Source organism: Brettanomyces bruxellensis, chromosome 7 (assembly GCF_011074885.1).
Source record: "Brettanomyces bruxellensis chromosome 7, complete sequence".
NCBI classification, from domain to species: Eukaryota; Fungi; Ascomycota; class Pichiomycetes; order Pichiales; family Pichiaceae; genus Brettanomyces; species Brettanomyces bruxellensis.
Genome location: NC_054688.1, coordinates 105,517 through 120,041, shown reverse-complemented (window position 1 = coordinate 120,041; position 14,525 = coordinate 105,517). Strand labels below are relative to the sequence as shown.

The window sequence follows — 14,525 nt, the reverse complement described above, 5'->3', positions numbered from 1 at the left end:
ATTTAATACATCTAGGATGATCCAATTACACATACTTTCTTACAAGGTGGGGAAAAGCGTATATTTGAAAGCAATCATCTTTCCGGCCTTACATACATCTCTGAGTCTATCTATGTATTCAGATAATAACATGCCCATCATTTTCTTCTTCTTCCTTTTTTTGGCTTGCTTCCTTTTCCTCCTTTATTCTTCTTAACTTCTGCTCCTCCTGTTGTAAGTCTATATCTATTTCCAGTCATTGACATCAAATAATCCTGGGGGTTAATTTTTTCGATTATTGAATCCTTGTCAAACCAATCGACACCCTTCTTTTTCAAAGTTCGACTCTCCTTCTTGAAGAAATCGATTGCTGCACTTAAAGTCTTTCCCTCCTTGTTTGTTCCAGATTGAACCTTGACTTTGTATAGATATTTATTTAATGCCCCCCATGGCATGAAGACAACAATGCAGTCTGTTATGTTGTCGTCTTTACCTGGTTTGTTTAAAAGGCCGAATAACTCGCTGTAGTAAACCTTCTTAACATCAGTAGTGGTATCTTCTCTGCTTTCAGAAATGGCATTCTCAATTTCCTCCAGCAAGTGCTGCAATTGATTAATCTGTTGCTGCTTCTTCTTCTCCTTCCTCATCGATGCTTCTACTATTTTCTGTTCTCGAGAATCCACCTTACTTTCTCCATTTACATCAGAACCAATTTGCTCTCCGTCATTATCATTCTGGTTTAACGTTCCTAGTGCTGCCATCCTCAATCTTCTCTCTTCGTCGTCCTGATCTTTGTATTTTCGCTTAATTTTCTTCAACTTGTTCTTTTTACCTCTCGAAAGTTTAGTAGTATAATCTTTTGAGTTTTGCAGCACTTCCTCTTTTGTCTCGTCGTCATCATTATCGTCCTCATTCTTTTCTGAATCTGCATCCTCTTCATTATCCTTGGCTTTTTTACTCTTCAAAGTCAATTTCTCAAGTAACGCTGCTAACTCCTTCATCTTCATGTTTTTACCCTCGTACCTCTCAGCGTATTCAAATCCTATGTCCTTGTTCCGATTAAGCATATATTCGATGTGTCTAGCTTTAGTCTTCTCATCTGGAAGCCATAGTAATCCAATTCCCATGACCAATTGACTTGGTGGTAAGAAATTCTTATCGCCTTTAATGTTAAGAAGGCCAGGAGGTAGCAATGAACCATCATAATCTTTCTTGGAAACAGCATCACCTTTGACAAACCATGGGCTTGGACTCATCTTGCTGTCCCAGGCTTTACTTGTGGTTAAGCAGTATATCCCTGCCTGAACAAATGTTGAAGGTGGGATTTCTTTGTTCTTATATGGATTCTTAATCACAACCTTAAGAGACTTGTCAACGTCACTTGACACCAAATAATCGGTGTTGTTGTCAAGATATCTATAGTATATCGAGTCTATTTGAATATCATCCTTTCCTGCAATGCATAAATAACCATCACTTGAAATAAACCAGAAATACTTTTCAAACCAGAACTTCGGACGTATTTTACGAATATCCACTGTATTTTTGGATTCATTTTCAAGCCGTTTCATATCTCTGTGAATCTTCATCTCACTGTTCTTGATAGCAATTGCAGCATTTTCTTTCGTTTTTTCCTGCTTTTCCTGTGCATTTTTCTTCGCATCAAAATAACGTGTAGAATTTGCAAAAGCCGATTCCCTTATATCAATGGAGACGCTAATTATGTTACTTTTTTTATCTTCCGTCTCATCATCATCATCATCATCATCATCATCATCATCACTATCACTATCACTATCAGAGTCGCTTTCATCCTCGTTTTCATCATCTACAACTTCTTGTTCATCCGGAAGTAAAACTGTGAACTCATGCTTTAAAAGATTCAAGGATTTAATCATTTTAGCTGTTGGATTACCTCGTCTTCTTTCCACCTCAATCAATTTATCGATGTTTTGCCAATCCATCTGTTGATCAAGAAGGGCCTGTATACTTGATCTACAGTCCTCAATTTCACTACTATGCAAAGTGATTAGGTAACCCTTTTTTCGATTTAGTTCTTGAACAGCATCTAATTTTGCTAGTTTCTTTTCGTTCTCTTCCTTCACAAGTTGCAGTCTTTTAGCAGCAGCAGCCTTTTGCTGTTGTCTACTTAGGGATGCCTTTGAAAGCTCTATCATTGTAAAGAAAGTATCAACAGTTTTATTGTATCCATCCACGACATCAACTTTCGAATCTTCATTCTCCTTATGAACTGGTTCAAATGGATGAAATTCTTCGTACGTATATTTCAAATTCTCACTTGATTCCTTCTTCGTATTATCAAAAAGTGGATTTATTTTCCGTAGTATCCATCCTTGCACTTTGCCTGGAGGAGTTTGTAAAAGAGATTTAAATGTATTTTCACTTTCTTGCAGTGAAGTGACTACTTTTTCGACTAAAGAATTGTCTTCCAACATGTTTAAGCAACTCTGTGAGGGAGTAACACCATTATCCAACAATGAACGCTGAATCAAATCAGAGGAAAGATATGGTGCATGCATGAAGCATAGCTTGTTGACCGAAAATATTCTTCCCTTCTTCTTCTTTTTCTTCCCGGATGTTTCACGGTTTTTGTTTTGTTCTTCACGTTGTTGCATTTCCTTAATCCAGCCAACCACAAGACCTTTATCATATGTAACAAATTCACGAATTTTCATATTTTCATCTTCAAAAAGTGTAGAGTCAAACGATGGATATGTTTGTCCTATTGAATAGTTAAAAGCGTCTGGATCGGATGCTTTCATCTTATTCTCCACAACTCTAAATAATGAAATGATCTGGCGGTTTGAGTCCAACAAGATGATGTTACCGGCGCTAAAGAATTCGAGGACTAAATAATACATTCCATCACTAAACTCCAAAACAACCACTCTATCATCACCAATTTGTTCGACATGTGTGAGTCTTTTCGACTTTAAATGCTTTCTGAGCTTTGTGCAAAAGCTTGTTGGTTGAGGAAGCACTGGCTTCTGATAATCGGTAATGTAAAGTTTGAACCCGGATTCAACAGCCACATTCACTTTTGAGTCGGGCTGGGCAAATTTAAAAAGAAACGATCTATTATTGGAACTAAGACTATAAACATTGCTTAAGCGATGTCCTTTGGCTTTAGGAGCCAATTCTGCCACTAAAAGCTTTAAATCTAGAGCGGAAACTCTCTGCTTCATTATCGCTGCACTCTTGCTTATCTTACTGAATTATGCCTCCTAAGATTAGTCGTTCAATATCGGTGACAGGTAACAAATGGTCATCTTCGGGAATTGACATTAGTGGAAAGTCTAGCAATGGGCAAATCAAGAGACAAACTTTTCACTGAAAAAAAAAAAAAAAAAAAGTGATCCATCAGGATCTAAAGATCCCGGTACATGCGCAAAAAGATCCTAAGATGTGGTATGCATGTATATATATATATACTTTACCTTTAACGGGAACGCCACAAAAGATCTTGGTTAAGTCTCTATTTGGTGTGGGCAATTTGGTATAAAGAAGAAGAATATTGTCCTAACTAAGATGGATGCAAAACTGAAAGAGCTGGCTACTCTGATTAAAGGTAGGGATGCCAAGGTAATCTTTTTTGTTGGTGCAGGTATATCGACCAACTGTGGAATTCCGGACTTTCGATCTCCCAAAACAGGTCTTTACTCAAATCTACAGAAACTCAACTTACCTTTCCCCGAGGCAGTGTTTGACATTAATTACTTCAAGAAAAATCCTAAAGCCTTCTATACATTGGCTGAGGAGATGTATCCTGGAAAGTATCTCCCTAGTAAATTCCATTACTTTATAAGACTTTGCCAGGAGAAGAATATCCTTAAAAGATGTTACACCCAGAACATCGATGCATTGGAACGGGTGGCCGGGGTTCATGAGGATTTTATTGTGGAGGCCCATGGATCTTTTGCCAAAGTGCATTGTATCAAGTGTGGGACAGAGATGGATTCGGTTACTTGGAAAAAGTTGATGAAGAAAGGAATTCCACGCTGTCAGAAATGTGGCAGCTATGTCAAGCCTGATATTGTATTCTTTGGTGAGTCTCTTCCCGCTAAATTCTTTGAGTTATGGGAAAAGGACAGGAAGGATGATTTTACAGTGGCTATTGTTGCAGGCACTTCTCTTGAGGTTTATCCCTTTGCTGTATTGCCTGCAGAAATATCAAGTAGGACTACAAGGGTACTTATGAACAGAGAAATATGTGCTGACTTTGAAGATTGCCCACGAAAATCTGATTTAGTGATGCTTGCTGACTGCGACCATACTATTACGAAGTTGGTCGATCTTCTGGGATGGCATGATGATTTGGAAAAATTGATCCAGGAAGGTAAGAAATTGATCGAATCTCCAGGCACATTTGCACTGGAGGATACAACTATCAAAAATGAAGAAAAGAATGTTACCAAGGCGGAGAAAACCTCTAAGGCTCTTGCCAAGAAGGTGGCTGAGGCTGAAAAGGTTGTTTCATCCCAGAAAACCGATAATTCCGTTGATGATCTCATCAAGGGTATTGAGAAGATTGAAATTAAGGGTAAAGACGCCAAAAAGTGATATGCTTTGTCTTTTTGTTTTTAATTTTTGTGAAATTGTTGGTTCGTTGAGGACGACGTATTATCTTGACTGAATATTGAAAGTATCACTTATAAATGTGCATAAATACGCACCTGCATGAACATTCAAAAATAAGCGCGTTAAAGCCGCGGCAGTTGGCACGGCTAAGAGGTAAAGGAAATTTTTTCCGAAGCACATTTTAGATCTATTTCAATCGGTGCAATAGTGATACTGAATTTTTTTGAAATCGCTCAAGAATTAGTACTGTGATGTTTCGATTTACAGTAAAGTAACAGCAGCCCGTGTATAGATATATATAATATTGTAATAAATTATCTATAGTTGAATATATGTACATAAATGAAGCCTCATATCTCAAAATCTGCTAGAAGAACACGATGATCACTAAAGTTTTCACCATCAAAGCCTGCTGGTAGAACACCAAATTTGAGAGCACGGGACTGATTGTTTGTCCATATGTAGTCGATGATACTACAGCCGTCATTTGAAGAAAAGCCGCAGTATGTATATTTATGTCCATACTTGATTGGAGCAATCTTTGATGAATCACTCAAAGTTTTCTCCATAACACTGTAGCACTCTTCAGAAGGCGCTGCATTAAAGTCACCCGACAGAAAAAGTGGACCTGATATTTGTTCTGCTATCTCACAAACAAGATGTGCAGAATTTGTGCGTGCAAGAGCCGCTTGATGGTCAAAATGTGTGCAAAGAACATGAAGTATCTTTCCAGAAGCTAAATGCTGGAGTTTAGCAACGGTAACAATACGGTTAAGATGTGCTCCCCAACCAGTACTGATTTTGTCTGGAGTAGTACTGAGCCATTTGACATATGTTGCAACCAACCTAAAACCATCCTTTCTGAAAAGTACTGGTGAATATTCACCTTCAGTGGCTCCGTCATCTCTTGCAACACCTGCATATGCCCAATTATCTCCAAGACCCATCATTATATCAGTTAATTGCTGATGCATGACTTCTTGAAGACAAACAATCGTGTTTATATCAGACAAGTATCGAATACTGTTGATGCATCCGATTTTTCTGACTGACCATTCCTCTTCACCTTCCATTAAGGTGCTTGGAACTGTTCTAATGTTATGATCATAAATCTTGATGGTAGTCATCTTGAATTCTTGTTAATTATTGACAAGGTTGTAAATGGCTAAACCAGGTCCTCTTGTTTGATTGGAGTATTATATGTTCTACCTAGTCTTTTAACTAAGCACGTATATACAATGTATATATATATCGAGCTGTTTATTACTGTTGTTTTTATGACTCCATTTTTGGGGCCTTGCTTATTACTATCTTTGGAAAGCTTATATATATTCTTTCTTCTTGAATTTTTCAGCATTTATTTCATATTATACTCTTAGATCACTTTCTCTTCCTGTGAACTTTATACGATCATCGTCAATTATGTGTTGTAATCATTGTAAAGTGAACTCTTGAGCACGTTGTCCTTTTTATGAACCCCACTTCCTTTCCAAAAATACGTTTTCTTCCGGCTTGAATGATTGGAAGCCTATTTTATTTCGAAACTCAAATTCACGAACAAAGATTTCAAATTATTTAATCTGGAATACATCTCTCCGCCGGAAAGTGCCGATGGAAATAGCAAAGTGAGTGGTCCACGAATATTCTTTTAAAATCTTATCAGTTTTGATCAGAAAACAATTTATGAGCAACTGACATAGATTGCCAAGATCATGGGTAGACAGCACGTGGGATTAAGAGGGATTTAATAAGCGACTGATTGGTGCGGCTGTGCATTTAGATAGAGATTTGGAGCCGTGGTAACAAACGCAATAGATGCATTTAACAATAATATTTTTCTAGAGTATTGTTGGGCATTATGTAATGTTTGGGAATATTCACATCTCGTGGGGAAGATGTTACGTCGAAAAAAATGCTGTATGTTAATCATGCTAATACAAATGTATTGAAGTCCAGAAACGTGCAGACCCATTTAATATATTATTGTCCCCATCGGACTCTAAATAAGGTCCTAGTAAAGCCAAAGCACGAAACAAGACTTTTGATTTTTCTATTTTGCATGCTGGGGCCAAGAATTCGCGTGCGGCTGTTGTATTTCTTTTTTTTTAGGTAAATTTATTTGCATTCCCTTTTTGGGAACCGATCGACCAAACACGAAAGAATTGTGAAGCTGTGTTAGGATTGGCTATAATTTGTTCAATGATATTGCTTTATTAGCATTCATGATTTTTTCTTTGTGTTCGTTTTATTCCACCTCCATACCATGCTTCTCTCGATTTCCGGAAGAATATAATTTGTCGATGATATTGGTGTTGAACACATTGTCGTGCTTCCTTTTTATTATTAACTAAATGTAATATTTATCAGTCAATAATATGGTCGCCTACCCTGTAGTTTATGTTGAGAAGCTCTTATATTTCTTTTATGTATGAATATAAGATAGTGAAATATGAAATTGCTTTCCTGATTGCGTATACATGCATACTTCCTCCTCTTTTCCGCCGGTTGAGTTAACTGCACGTGCCCCTCTACTGTGAATAAACCTTCATCCTATGTAAAATACTATCGTAGGATCAAAATTCATATTCGTTATTGGATCAAGATGCTGAAAACTTAAAACCAAAAGCATATAAAAGTATATCAATATCTCCTCTGCTTGTAAATTAGGCTCTGACAAACACAGGCTGGTTTCCAAGTTTGTGTGTTTCGCAAAGCAAAGTATTTAAAGCTTGAACAATTGCCAAAATGTCTACAATTGAAAACTCGCCTACTTCTGAACCTTACAAAAAGTATGAAACAGAGCAGAAACTTGCAACCGATGCTCGTGAGGGTGTGGATTATGAGCATTCGTTGACTTTGTGGCAAGCCCTCAAAACCAATAAGAAGGCTGTCTTCTGGACCTGGGCTATCTCTCTTGCCATTATTATGGAAGCTTATGATGACTCTCTTATTAGTTCAGTTTATGGTTATAACAGTTTTGCCAAGAAATATGGACAATGGTATCCTAAGATTAAAGAGTATCAGGTTCCAGCTAAATGGCAGTCCGCATTAAATATGGCTTCCCCAGTTGGTGAGATTATCGGATTGATGCTTAATGGTTGGCTTGTTGAACGTTATGGTTATAAGAAGGTTATCATGCCGTGTTATGTTTTTGCAACCGCCTTCATTTTCATTGTTTTCTTTGCTCCCTCAATCGGCGTCTTGTTTACCGGTGAACTTTTATGTACAATTATTTGGGGTCTTTTAGGAGGTCTTGCTCCAGGTTATGCAGCCGAAATGTGCCCCGCTATTCTTCGTGGCTATTTGACAATGTATGTGAACTTCACATTTACCATTGGTCACACCATTAAGGCCGGAATTCTTCTGGGATTTGCTGAAAACAATACACAGTGGTCGTACAGAATTCCTTTTGCCATTCAGTGGTGCTGGCCTATTCCTTTGGCTCTCATTACTTGGTTCGCTCCAGAATCTCCCTGGTGGTTAGTTAGAAATGACAAAATTGAAGAAGCAAAGAAGAATATCCGCCGTCTTAGAAGTGATGATGATCTTGATGAGGTTATCGAGAAAGAAATTGCTATGATGGTCCACAGTGACATGTTCAACCGTGATAATGAAAATAATTCTTCATATTTTGACTGCTTCAAGGGTAAAAACTTGAGAAGAACCGAAATTTGTATCATGACTTGGATGTGCCAGCAAATGAACAGTTTTGGAGGTGTGGGTAACTCTTATTTCTTTGAGCAAGTTGGTTTCAGTCAGATCAAATCATATTCGTTTACCTTTATTGGTGAGGGTATTGCTCTCTTTGGTGATGTCACTTCTTGGTTCTTGGTTACTTTGACTGGTCATAGATTGTTATATACAGCAGGAATGTTTGGACAATCTCTCATTTACTTCATTGTTGGTTTCCTTGCCTTAGCTCCAAGCTCCAAGGATGGCCCTAAATGGGCTTCGGCTGTTATATTAATGACCCAAAGTTTCTTTTATGATTGCAGTATAGGTCCATTAGCGTTTGCTATTTCCACAGAAGTTCCAACCGCAAGGTTAAGAAATAGGACTTTTGCTATTGGAAGATCCATCTACTATATTCTCGGTATCATATGCTCTGTTGCTAATCCTTACATGATAAGTCCGGCTCAAGACAATTGGAAAGGAAAAGCCGCTTTCCTTCCAGCATCCTTATGTTTGATTTGGGCCTTTTGGTGTGTCTTCCGTCTTCCTGAAATGAAAGGTCGTACCTTCGAAGAACTTGATGTTATGTTTGAAAGAGGTGTCAAAACGAAAGACTTCAAAACTTATAAGATTGCCATGTTTGATGATGATGACTATATTGCCAAAAGCACGTCAGAAGAGGCTGGATCGACAAAAGAAGAGCATAAGCAAGATGTTGGAGAGCTTACCTACAAAGTTGCAACCGAATGATTTCCCATATTTTTTTACTACAGATATTTTTATTCGACTGTTTCAGATAAGATTTAACCTTGTCATATCTTAGTTACATTATAACGTATCTGTTTATCTATCACGTATATTAATGTTGCAATAGTTTTCCTGTTCCTATTTCATATGCCATTCTCCGTCTTATTAAAGGCATATCTTCCTGCGAAAATAGAAGAGGCATATTCCTAGACAAGTATTCGGCCATTGTACATGTAAAGACGCCACAGTCAAAGCCATTCTGCTGTGTTGGACATGGCATCTCCGGATTAACTTCGTATCTTGAATAATCTATTCCGTTCATAGATTCTCCGTACAATCTCTTTGTTTCCTCAATCATGTAGCTTTGCAAGTTATCTAAAATATCGCCACCAGTGCCAAACAAAGAATCAAAATACTGAAATGCGTGCTCTTTATTGTTAACAAGTCCCAAGGCCCAGTGGGATGAATGAATGTTTATTGGAACAAACACGTAATCCACTGTCGTTACATCCACTTTTGCCCGTTTTGCCCACTTTCTAACTCCTTGATAGCCTCTCTTATATAGGGTTGTAAAGAAGTATGTCGAAAATACATGCATTGTCGGCAGCGAAGAATCTTTTTTGGCTCTTTCGTTAATCAAGCACATGTAGAAGTCAATTACATTGTCGTTTAACCATTTTCGATCCGACAATGTAAACATATCCCTATAGGTGATACCTATATTGAATTTATTGATTATCGCCGTGCTTGAATAAGCATCATCCCACCAATTTTCGACCATGGAAAGCTGGTCCTCATTTAATGGCTTAACCTTTGCTTTCTCCTTTAATTTTTTTAATCTTGAAATCCTCTGGACATTCAACCGCTCCTCCATGATCTTCTTATATTCTTTAAAGAGTTCAGTCGATTCCAAATTGTGTAAATAATCAACATCATCGTCCTTTATCCACTCTAAATCCTTCAATCTCTCCGAACTTCTTGTGAAGCTTGGAGTTTGAATTGTTGACCAGTTCTTGTCTGCGGGCATGTTATAGAAATGCAATAAGTTGTTTTTAATTTCCTGTGCTCGTTTCAATTGCCGATCATTCTTATCCTGGTATATATTAGACTTTGGTAAATACTGTTCATCGTTAAAGTTTAACGATTCAGTAACGCTTTTTAACGAGTTTTCTTTTTTGCCGGTATTTCTTGATGCAGGAGATTCATTATGGTAAAAGAATGTGCCGTAGTCTTTATGATCTTTGGAAGGACTTATCATAAACGGATCTTGCCCACTTATAGCATTTGCAAATGCAGTTATATTGCTAGTTTTTCGATCATTGAGTTTCACTTTTGGCAAGTTTTTCTGCTTCTTAACTGGAGTGCTCTGACATAGATCGGATACTGATAAATCTGTATCATTCTTGGCATTCTGTATAGTTTCTGGAGGTTTTGGATCCGTTTTACAGGCACTCACCCTCTCTGAATTTGTGCTAGGTGTTGGAACTTTATTTATTAATGATAGAAGCCATGTTGTAGCCCTTATAAGGAAGAAAATTCCCCATGCATAGAGTTTTTTGCCCAAGCAAAGCAACGCCATACATAAAAGCTTCACAAAACTCACAAATGCAGCATCCGAATCACCCACTGATGATTGTGGCCCTATATCTGCATCCTTTTTACCACTGAAAACACGTATTTTATGTGAAAGTTGGTTCTTGATGTCCGCTTCAGTGTTATCAATTGAACTTGTAAACGACCTAAACATTCCGTTTATACGGTTCGAAAACAAGGTTTTTCCGGACGAAGAAACTTTTCGGGGCTTCTCCTTCAAAAATGAACGTTGTCTAGCCTCATTAATTGCACTTTCTAGTAGGCTATCTGCATAACTGCGATCTTCTGGCACAAATTGTGGTAACGTTCCTTTCCTTGAGGGTTTTTCAGGTGAGTCTAATAAGAGTACGTGATCTTCACTATCTGATGCTTGATTTGTCCCCATATGATACTCCTTGTTGAATCGTCGCTTGGCGAATGTTGGCAATGTATTATAATCGCGATTTCTTGGCTTCAGATCTGTTGCCATAGATTGCATCAGTTCCGTCATATTTATTTCTCAATTATGTCAAAATTGTCAACATATAAGAATAAAACTTTGTTTCAAAAAAACTCTATGAACAAGCAACCCCTTTTATCCTAACGCCTCTGTTGCTTTTTAAAAGTTGAGCGTTTTGGTGTTTGTTTATGGACATTAAAACATTCTAATGTGATAAGTCAAGAATAACTAGAATAACTGGCCATTGAGAATGAAAGTAGAATTTTGAGCCAAAAATCAACTTCCAAACAAGTAGTGTACGGATGCGCCGATGGAACGGGAGATAAATGATCGAGGCAATATGCTGAATATAAGTTAATACATTGAATAAAAATAAAGGAAGTATTTCTATCCTAATCTCTGTATATGGAAAGTAAACTTGGTCCTTAACTTTATAATGGCATGTTTCCTAACTGTTTTATTTAAGGTCCAAATCTCACAGAAAAGGAAATCAGGCTATTCCAAGCTAGTTTGATTTTCCGTAGCGGCTTCAACCCGAGGAAAAATACTGGAATTAAAAAAAAATATGAAATATCGTTGGATGATTGAAAAAAGAGGAATAACGAAACGAAGTTTAATCCGAAAGAAGGTAGGCCCAAGATATTGAACATTTTCCAAGCGTCCAGCATTTCGAATTCAATCAGTACATATCAGGTCACGGTCCAATAAAATATGACGGCATTGGAGGATTTGGATTCAAGAGTCAGAGAACAGGTAATTTATGGTGTTGATGTGTTTGCTGCTGCCCGAAAAGCTAAAAAGGAAGATATTTCAGATGAAAGCCTTATAAATGCAGCTTCCGTTCAGGATGAAGTGAGGAAATTTTCCAGAAGATTGAGTTATTCTGGACAGGCACTTGGAGTTTTGAATGGGTTCAATAATAAGAAGGGGTTGGAACGTTTTGTATCCTCAATGCGTGCGCCGGTTAAAGGAATGGAATATTATGCTTTACTTCGTTTGATTTTGCTTAGACTCGAAGAGCATGATTTAGCGCCATTATTTGAAAAGTGGGTTTTTATCAATGAGTTCCCAGCCATGTCCAACATTATGGCATGGGATTGCATTGAGATGATTATGCGTGATCTTTGCAAAAGCCGCCTCAAATCAAAGACTTTAGAGGAATTCAAAGGAAAAATCGAAAGTGTAATATCGTCAGATCCACAGAAAGAGCATCCATTTTTCAGACAGACATTGAGATACATATTTGCATTCAGAACTTTTGAGAGTAATAAAGAGGTGCTTCGGCGTCTAGGATCCATGTACACGAAGTTTTGTGTTTCAGAACTATCACATTTAAAGTTTCCTCGGGCAGATGAAACTAACGACAGGGTAAACTTGATTGCCATTGCTTCACTATACGTAAGCATCAATTATGCCGGGTATTTTGGTGGAGCAGAGATTGCAAAAAGGGCCATGTTGGTTTCCTATCACAGCATTCCTGTGCTTAAGCTTTATTGTTTGAGTGCCATTGCTGGTCGTAGACCCAAAGAGGTTATCCCTATATTCAAGACTTACATCTCATACACAAATGATTATATGGTGAAGCATGGAAATATCCGCCCGGACCCGGTTTCAGTTATTGATACATATTTGACGGTGCTTAAGTACGAAACTAGTACGTGGAAGGACCCTCAAAGGGATGTGTTTGAGCTAGTTTGTCAGTGGGTTGCCGAACTAAAGACTGTTCTATCGGAATTTATTTCAAATCTATGTGACTCTGAGGACCTGTATAACAAGGTTTTAAGAAAATATATGGCAGGTGTGTGGTATCGTTTGGGCTTTATCTATGATCGATTGTGTTTAGTGTTCACATTTCAAGAAGGTTCCTTACAGCGGAGAATAGAAACAGCTTGTAAATATTATGAGAAGGCTGCCGCGCTTGCTTCGAAAGAGCCTACACTTGATGATCCTGCATTTTCGCAACTTTATTTCCGCTATGCAGTTTTACTGGCTAAAAAGATGGATTACACTGAGTCTGTGAAGAACTTGAAGAAGGGACTTCGACTTCATCCGGACTCTTTGCAGCATATCAATATGATTACACTTATATATTCAGCGCTGGATGAGACTATGAATAAACCTTACTCGATAGCGAAGGAAACTGTGGATGGTATATTGAAGGAACGCTTGCTAAATGAGCAGCAAACAATTGGTGGAATCTCGTTCGACGAAAAATATGATATCCTCCAGATGTACATGACTCTCATTTCACTTGTGGAGGCATCTTCAAGCTGTTATGAGGCTTTGGATTCACTACAAGATCTTTTTGATGCTGCCAGAAGGCTATTGGGAGTTTCATCCACTACTCAACCGCCAGATGACATATCAAGTGTGAGGAGAACGGCAGTTCAGGATGGTGATAATACTGAAGGTTTGCCGTTAGTCCGCACGGTATCTTCTAAAAGGCCATCGTTGAGAGATCCGCTGCAAGATGTTTTGCTGGACAAGAATGGATCATATCGTGAAGATGGCATCAGAAGACATAGATCACGTGTTTTCAGCTTAATTAAAGGTACGAAAAATGCGTTGCCTGGAAAATTATCGGGGTCGTCGAATAGGAGAAATACGCAAAATAGCATAGGCCGGCAGACACAAAGAAACGTTACTGATCATGCCTCTGAACGAAAGCTTATGCATGATATTTGGCTTTGGGCGTCTAAATTATTTGAGAAATGTGGACAAATATCCGATGCAAGAGGATGTGTTAAAGAGGCAGAAGATGTGTATAAAGAGAGCAGTGAATCATATGCAAGAGCTGGTGAGCTTCTGATTGATTCTGATCCGAAGTTGGCTTTGCAACAGTTTGAAATATCTTTAGAACTGCGCAATCAGAAAAATCTGGAGGCAGTGATGGGTCTGGCAAAATTGACACTTTCGGAAGCAGGAAATGAAGTATTTGTTGGCCAGCATGACAGAATGGCAGCACTTGGAAGATGTAAAAATTACCTTGAGCTAATGAGGACAGATTATGATACATCGACTGTGCCTGAAGTGTATTATTATCTATCCAAGATTTACAAGGAGTACAATGATAAAGCCATGGAAGAAAATATGTTGTGGAGAACCGTCCAATTAGAGGACGATCGACCAGTGAGATCGGTCGATCAGGTCATTAGGAATTAGAGAGAGTCAAATCGAAATTAAATGATTAGATAAAACGATTTCAATAGAATGGGTTTTCACTCACACAAATTTGTAAATTATGTGTAACTTCAGTAACATGATTTGAAGTGTATGTATACAAAATGAGAATACATAAAGCATTTTCCTTGAAGGTCAATACAAATGTTCACATGTTTGCCCAAAAATCCCACTGTAAGGATCTGTCGGCCGTTTGTTTTTTCTTCTTTTTTCTCAACTTTTTTGTGGGCATTAAAAGGACTTTTCTGGCAGAATTCTCTAAATCGCCCAAAAATTTTTGGTCTTCGATAAACTCTGACTTTTTTTTTTACCCCCA

General features: G+C 37.9%; 6 protein-coding genes across 6 annotated transcripts; 3 read left to right on the top strand and 3 right to left on the bottom strand.

Moving 5' to 3' along the window:
• Positions 1-137: 137 nt before the first annotated feature.
• Positions 138-3,185, bottom strand: BRETT_004581 (uncharacterized protein; the record flags this gene model as incomplete). The annotated part of the gene is made up of 1 exon (XM_041283075.1): positions 138-3,185. The coding sequence occupies one exon, from the start codon at positions 3,183-3,185 to the stop codon at positions 138-140; it is 3,048 nt and encodes a 1,015-aa protein (XP_041136427.1).
• Positions 3,186-3,528: 343 nt separating this feature from the next.
• BRETT_004580 (uncharacterized protein) lies at positions 3,529-4,560 on the top strand (the record flags this gene model as incomplete). The annotated part of the gene is made up of 1 exon (XM_041283074.1): positions 3,529-4,560. One exon carries the CDS (start codon positions 3,529-3,531, stop codon positions 4,558-4,560), a length of 1,032 nt encoding a protein of 343 aa, XP_041136426.1.
• Positions 4,561-4,928: 368 nt separating this feature from the next.
• On the bottom strand, positions 4,929-5,705 carry BRETT_004579 (uncharacterized protein; the record flags this gene model as incomplete). The annotated part of the gene is made up of 1 exon (XM_041283073.1): positions 4,929-5,705. One exon carries the CDS (start codon positions 5,703-5,705, stop codon positions 4,929-4,931), a length of 777 nt encoding a protein of 258 aa, XP_041136425.1.
• Positions 5,706-7,323: 1,618 nt separating this feature from the next.
• On the top strand, positions 7,324-9,000 carry BRETT_004578 (uncharacterized protein; the record flags this gene model as incomplete). Its single annotated transcript, XM_041283072.1, has 1 exon — positions 7,324-9,000. One exon carries the CDS (start codon positions 7,324-7,326, stop codon positions 8,998-9,000), a length of 1,677 nt encoding a protein of 558 aa, XP_041136424.1.
• Positions 9,001-9,109: 109 nt separating this feature from the next.
• On the bottom strand, positions 9,110-11,080 carry BRETT_004577 (uncharacterized protein; the record flags this gene model as incomplete). The annotated part of the gene is made up of 1 exon (XM_041283071.1): positions 9,110-11,080. The coding sequence occupies one exon, from the start codon at positions 11,078-11,080 to the stop codon at positions 9,110-9,112; it is 1,971 nt and encodes a 656-aa protein (XP_041136423.1).
• A 660-nt stretch (positions 11,081-11,740) lies between these two features.
• BRETT_004576 (uncharacterized protein) lies at positions 11,741-14,191 on the top strand (the record flags this gene model as incomplete). The annotated part of the gene is made up of 1 exon (XM_041283070.1): positions 11,741-14,191. The coding sequence occupies one exon, from the start codon at positions 11,741-11,743 to the stop codon at positions 14,189-14,191; it is 2,451 nt and encodes an 816-aa protein (XP_041136422.1).
• Positions 14,192-14,525: the final 334 nt, after the last annotated feature.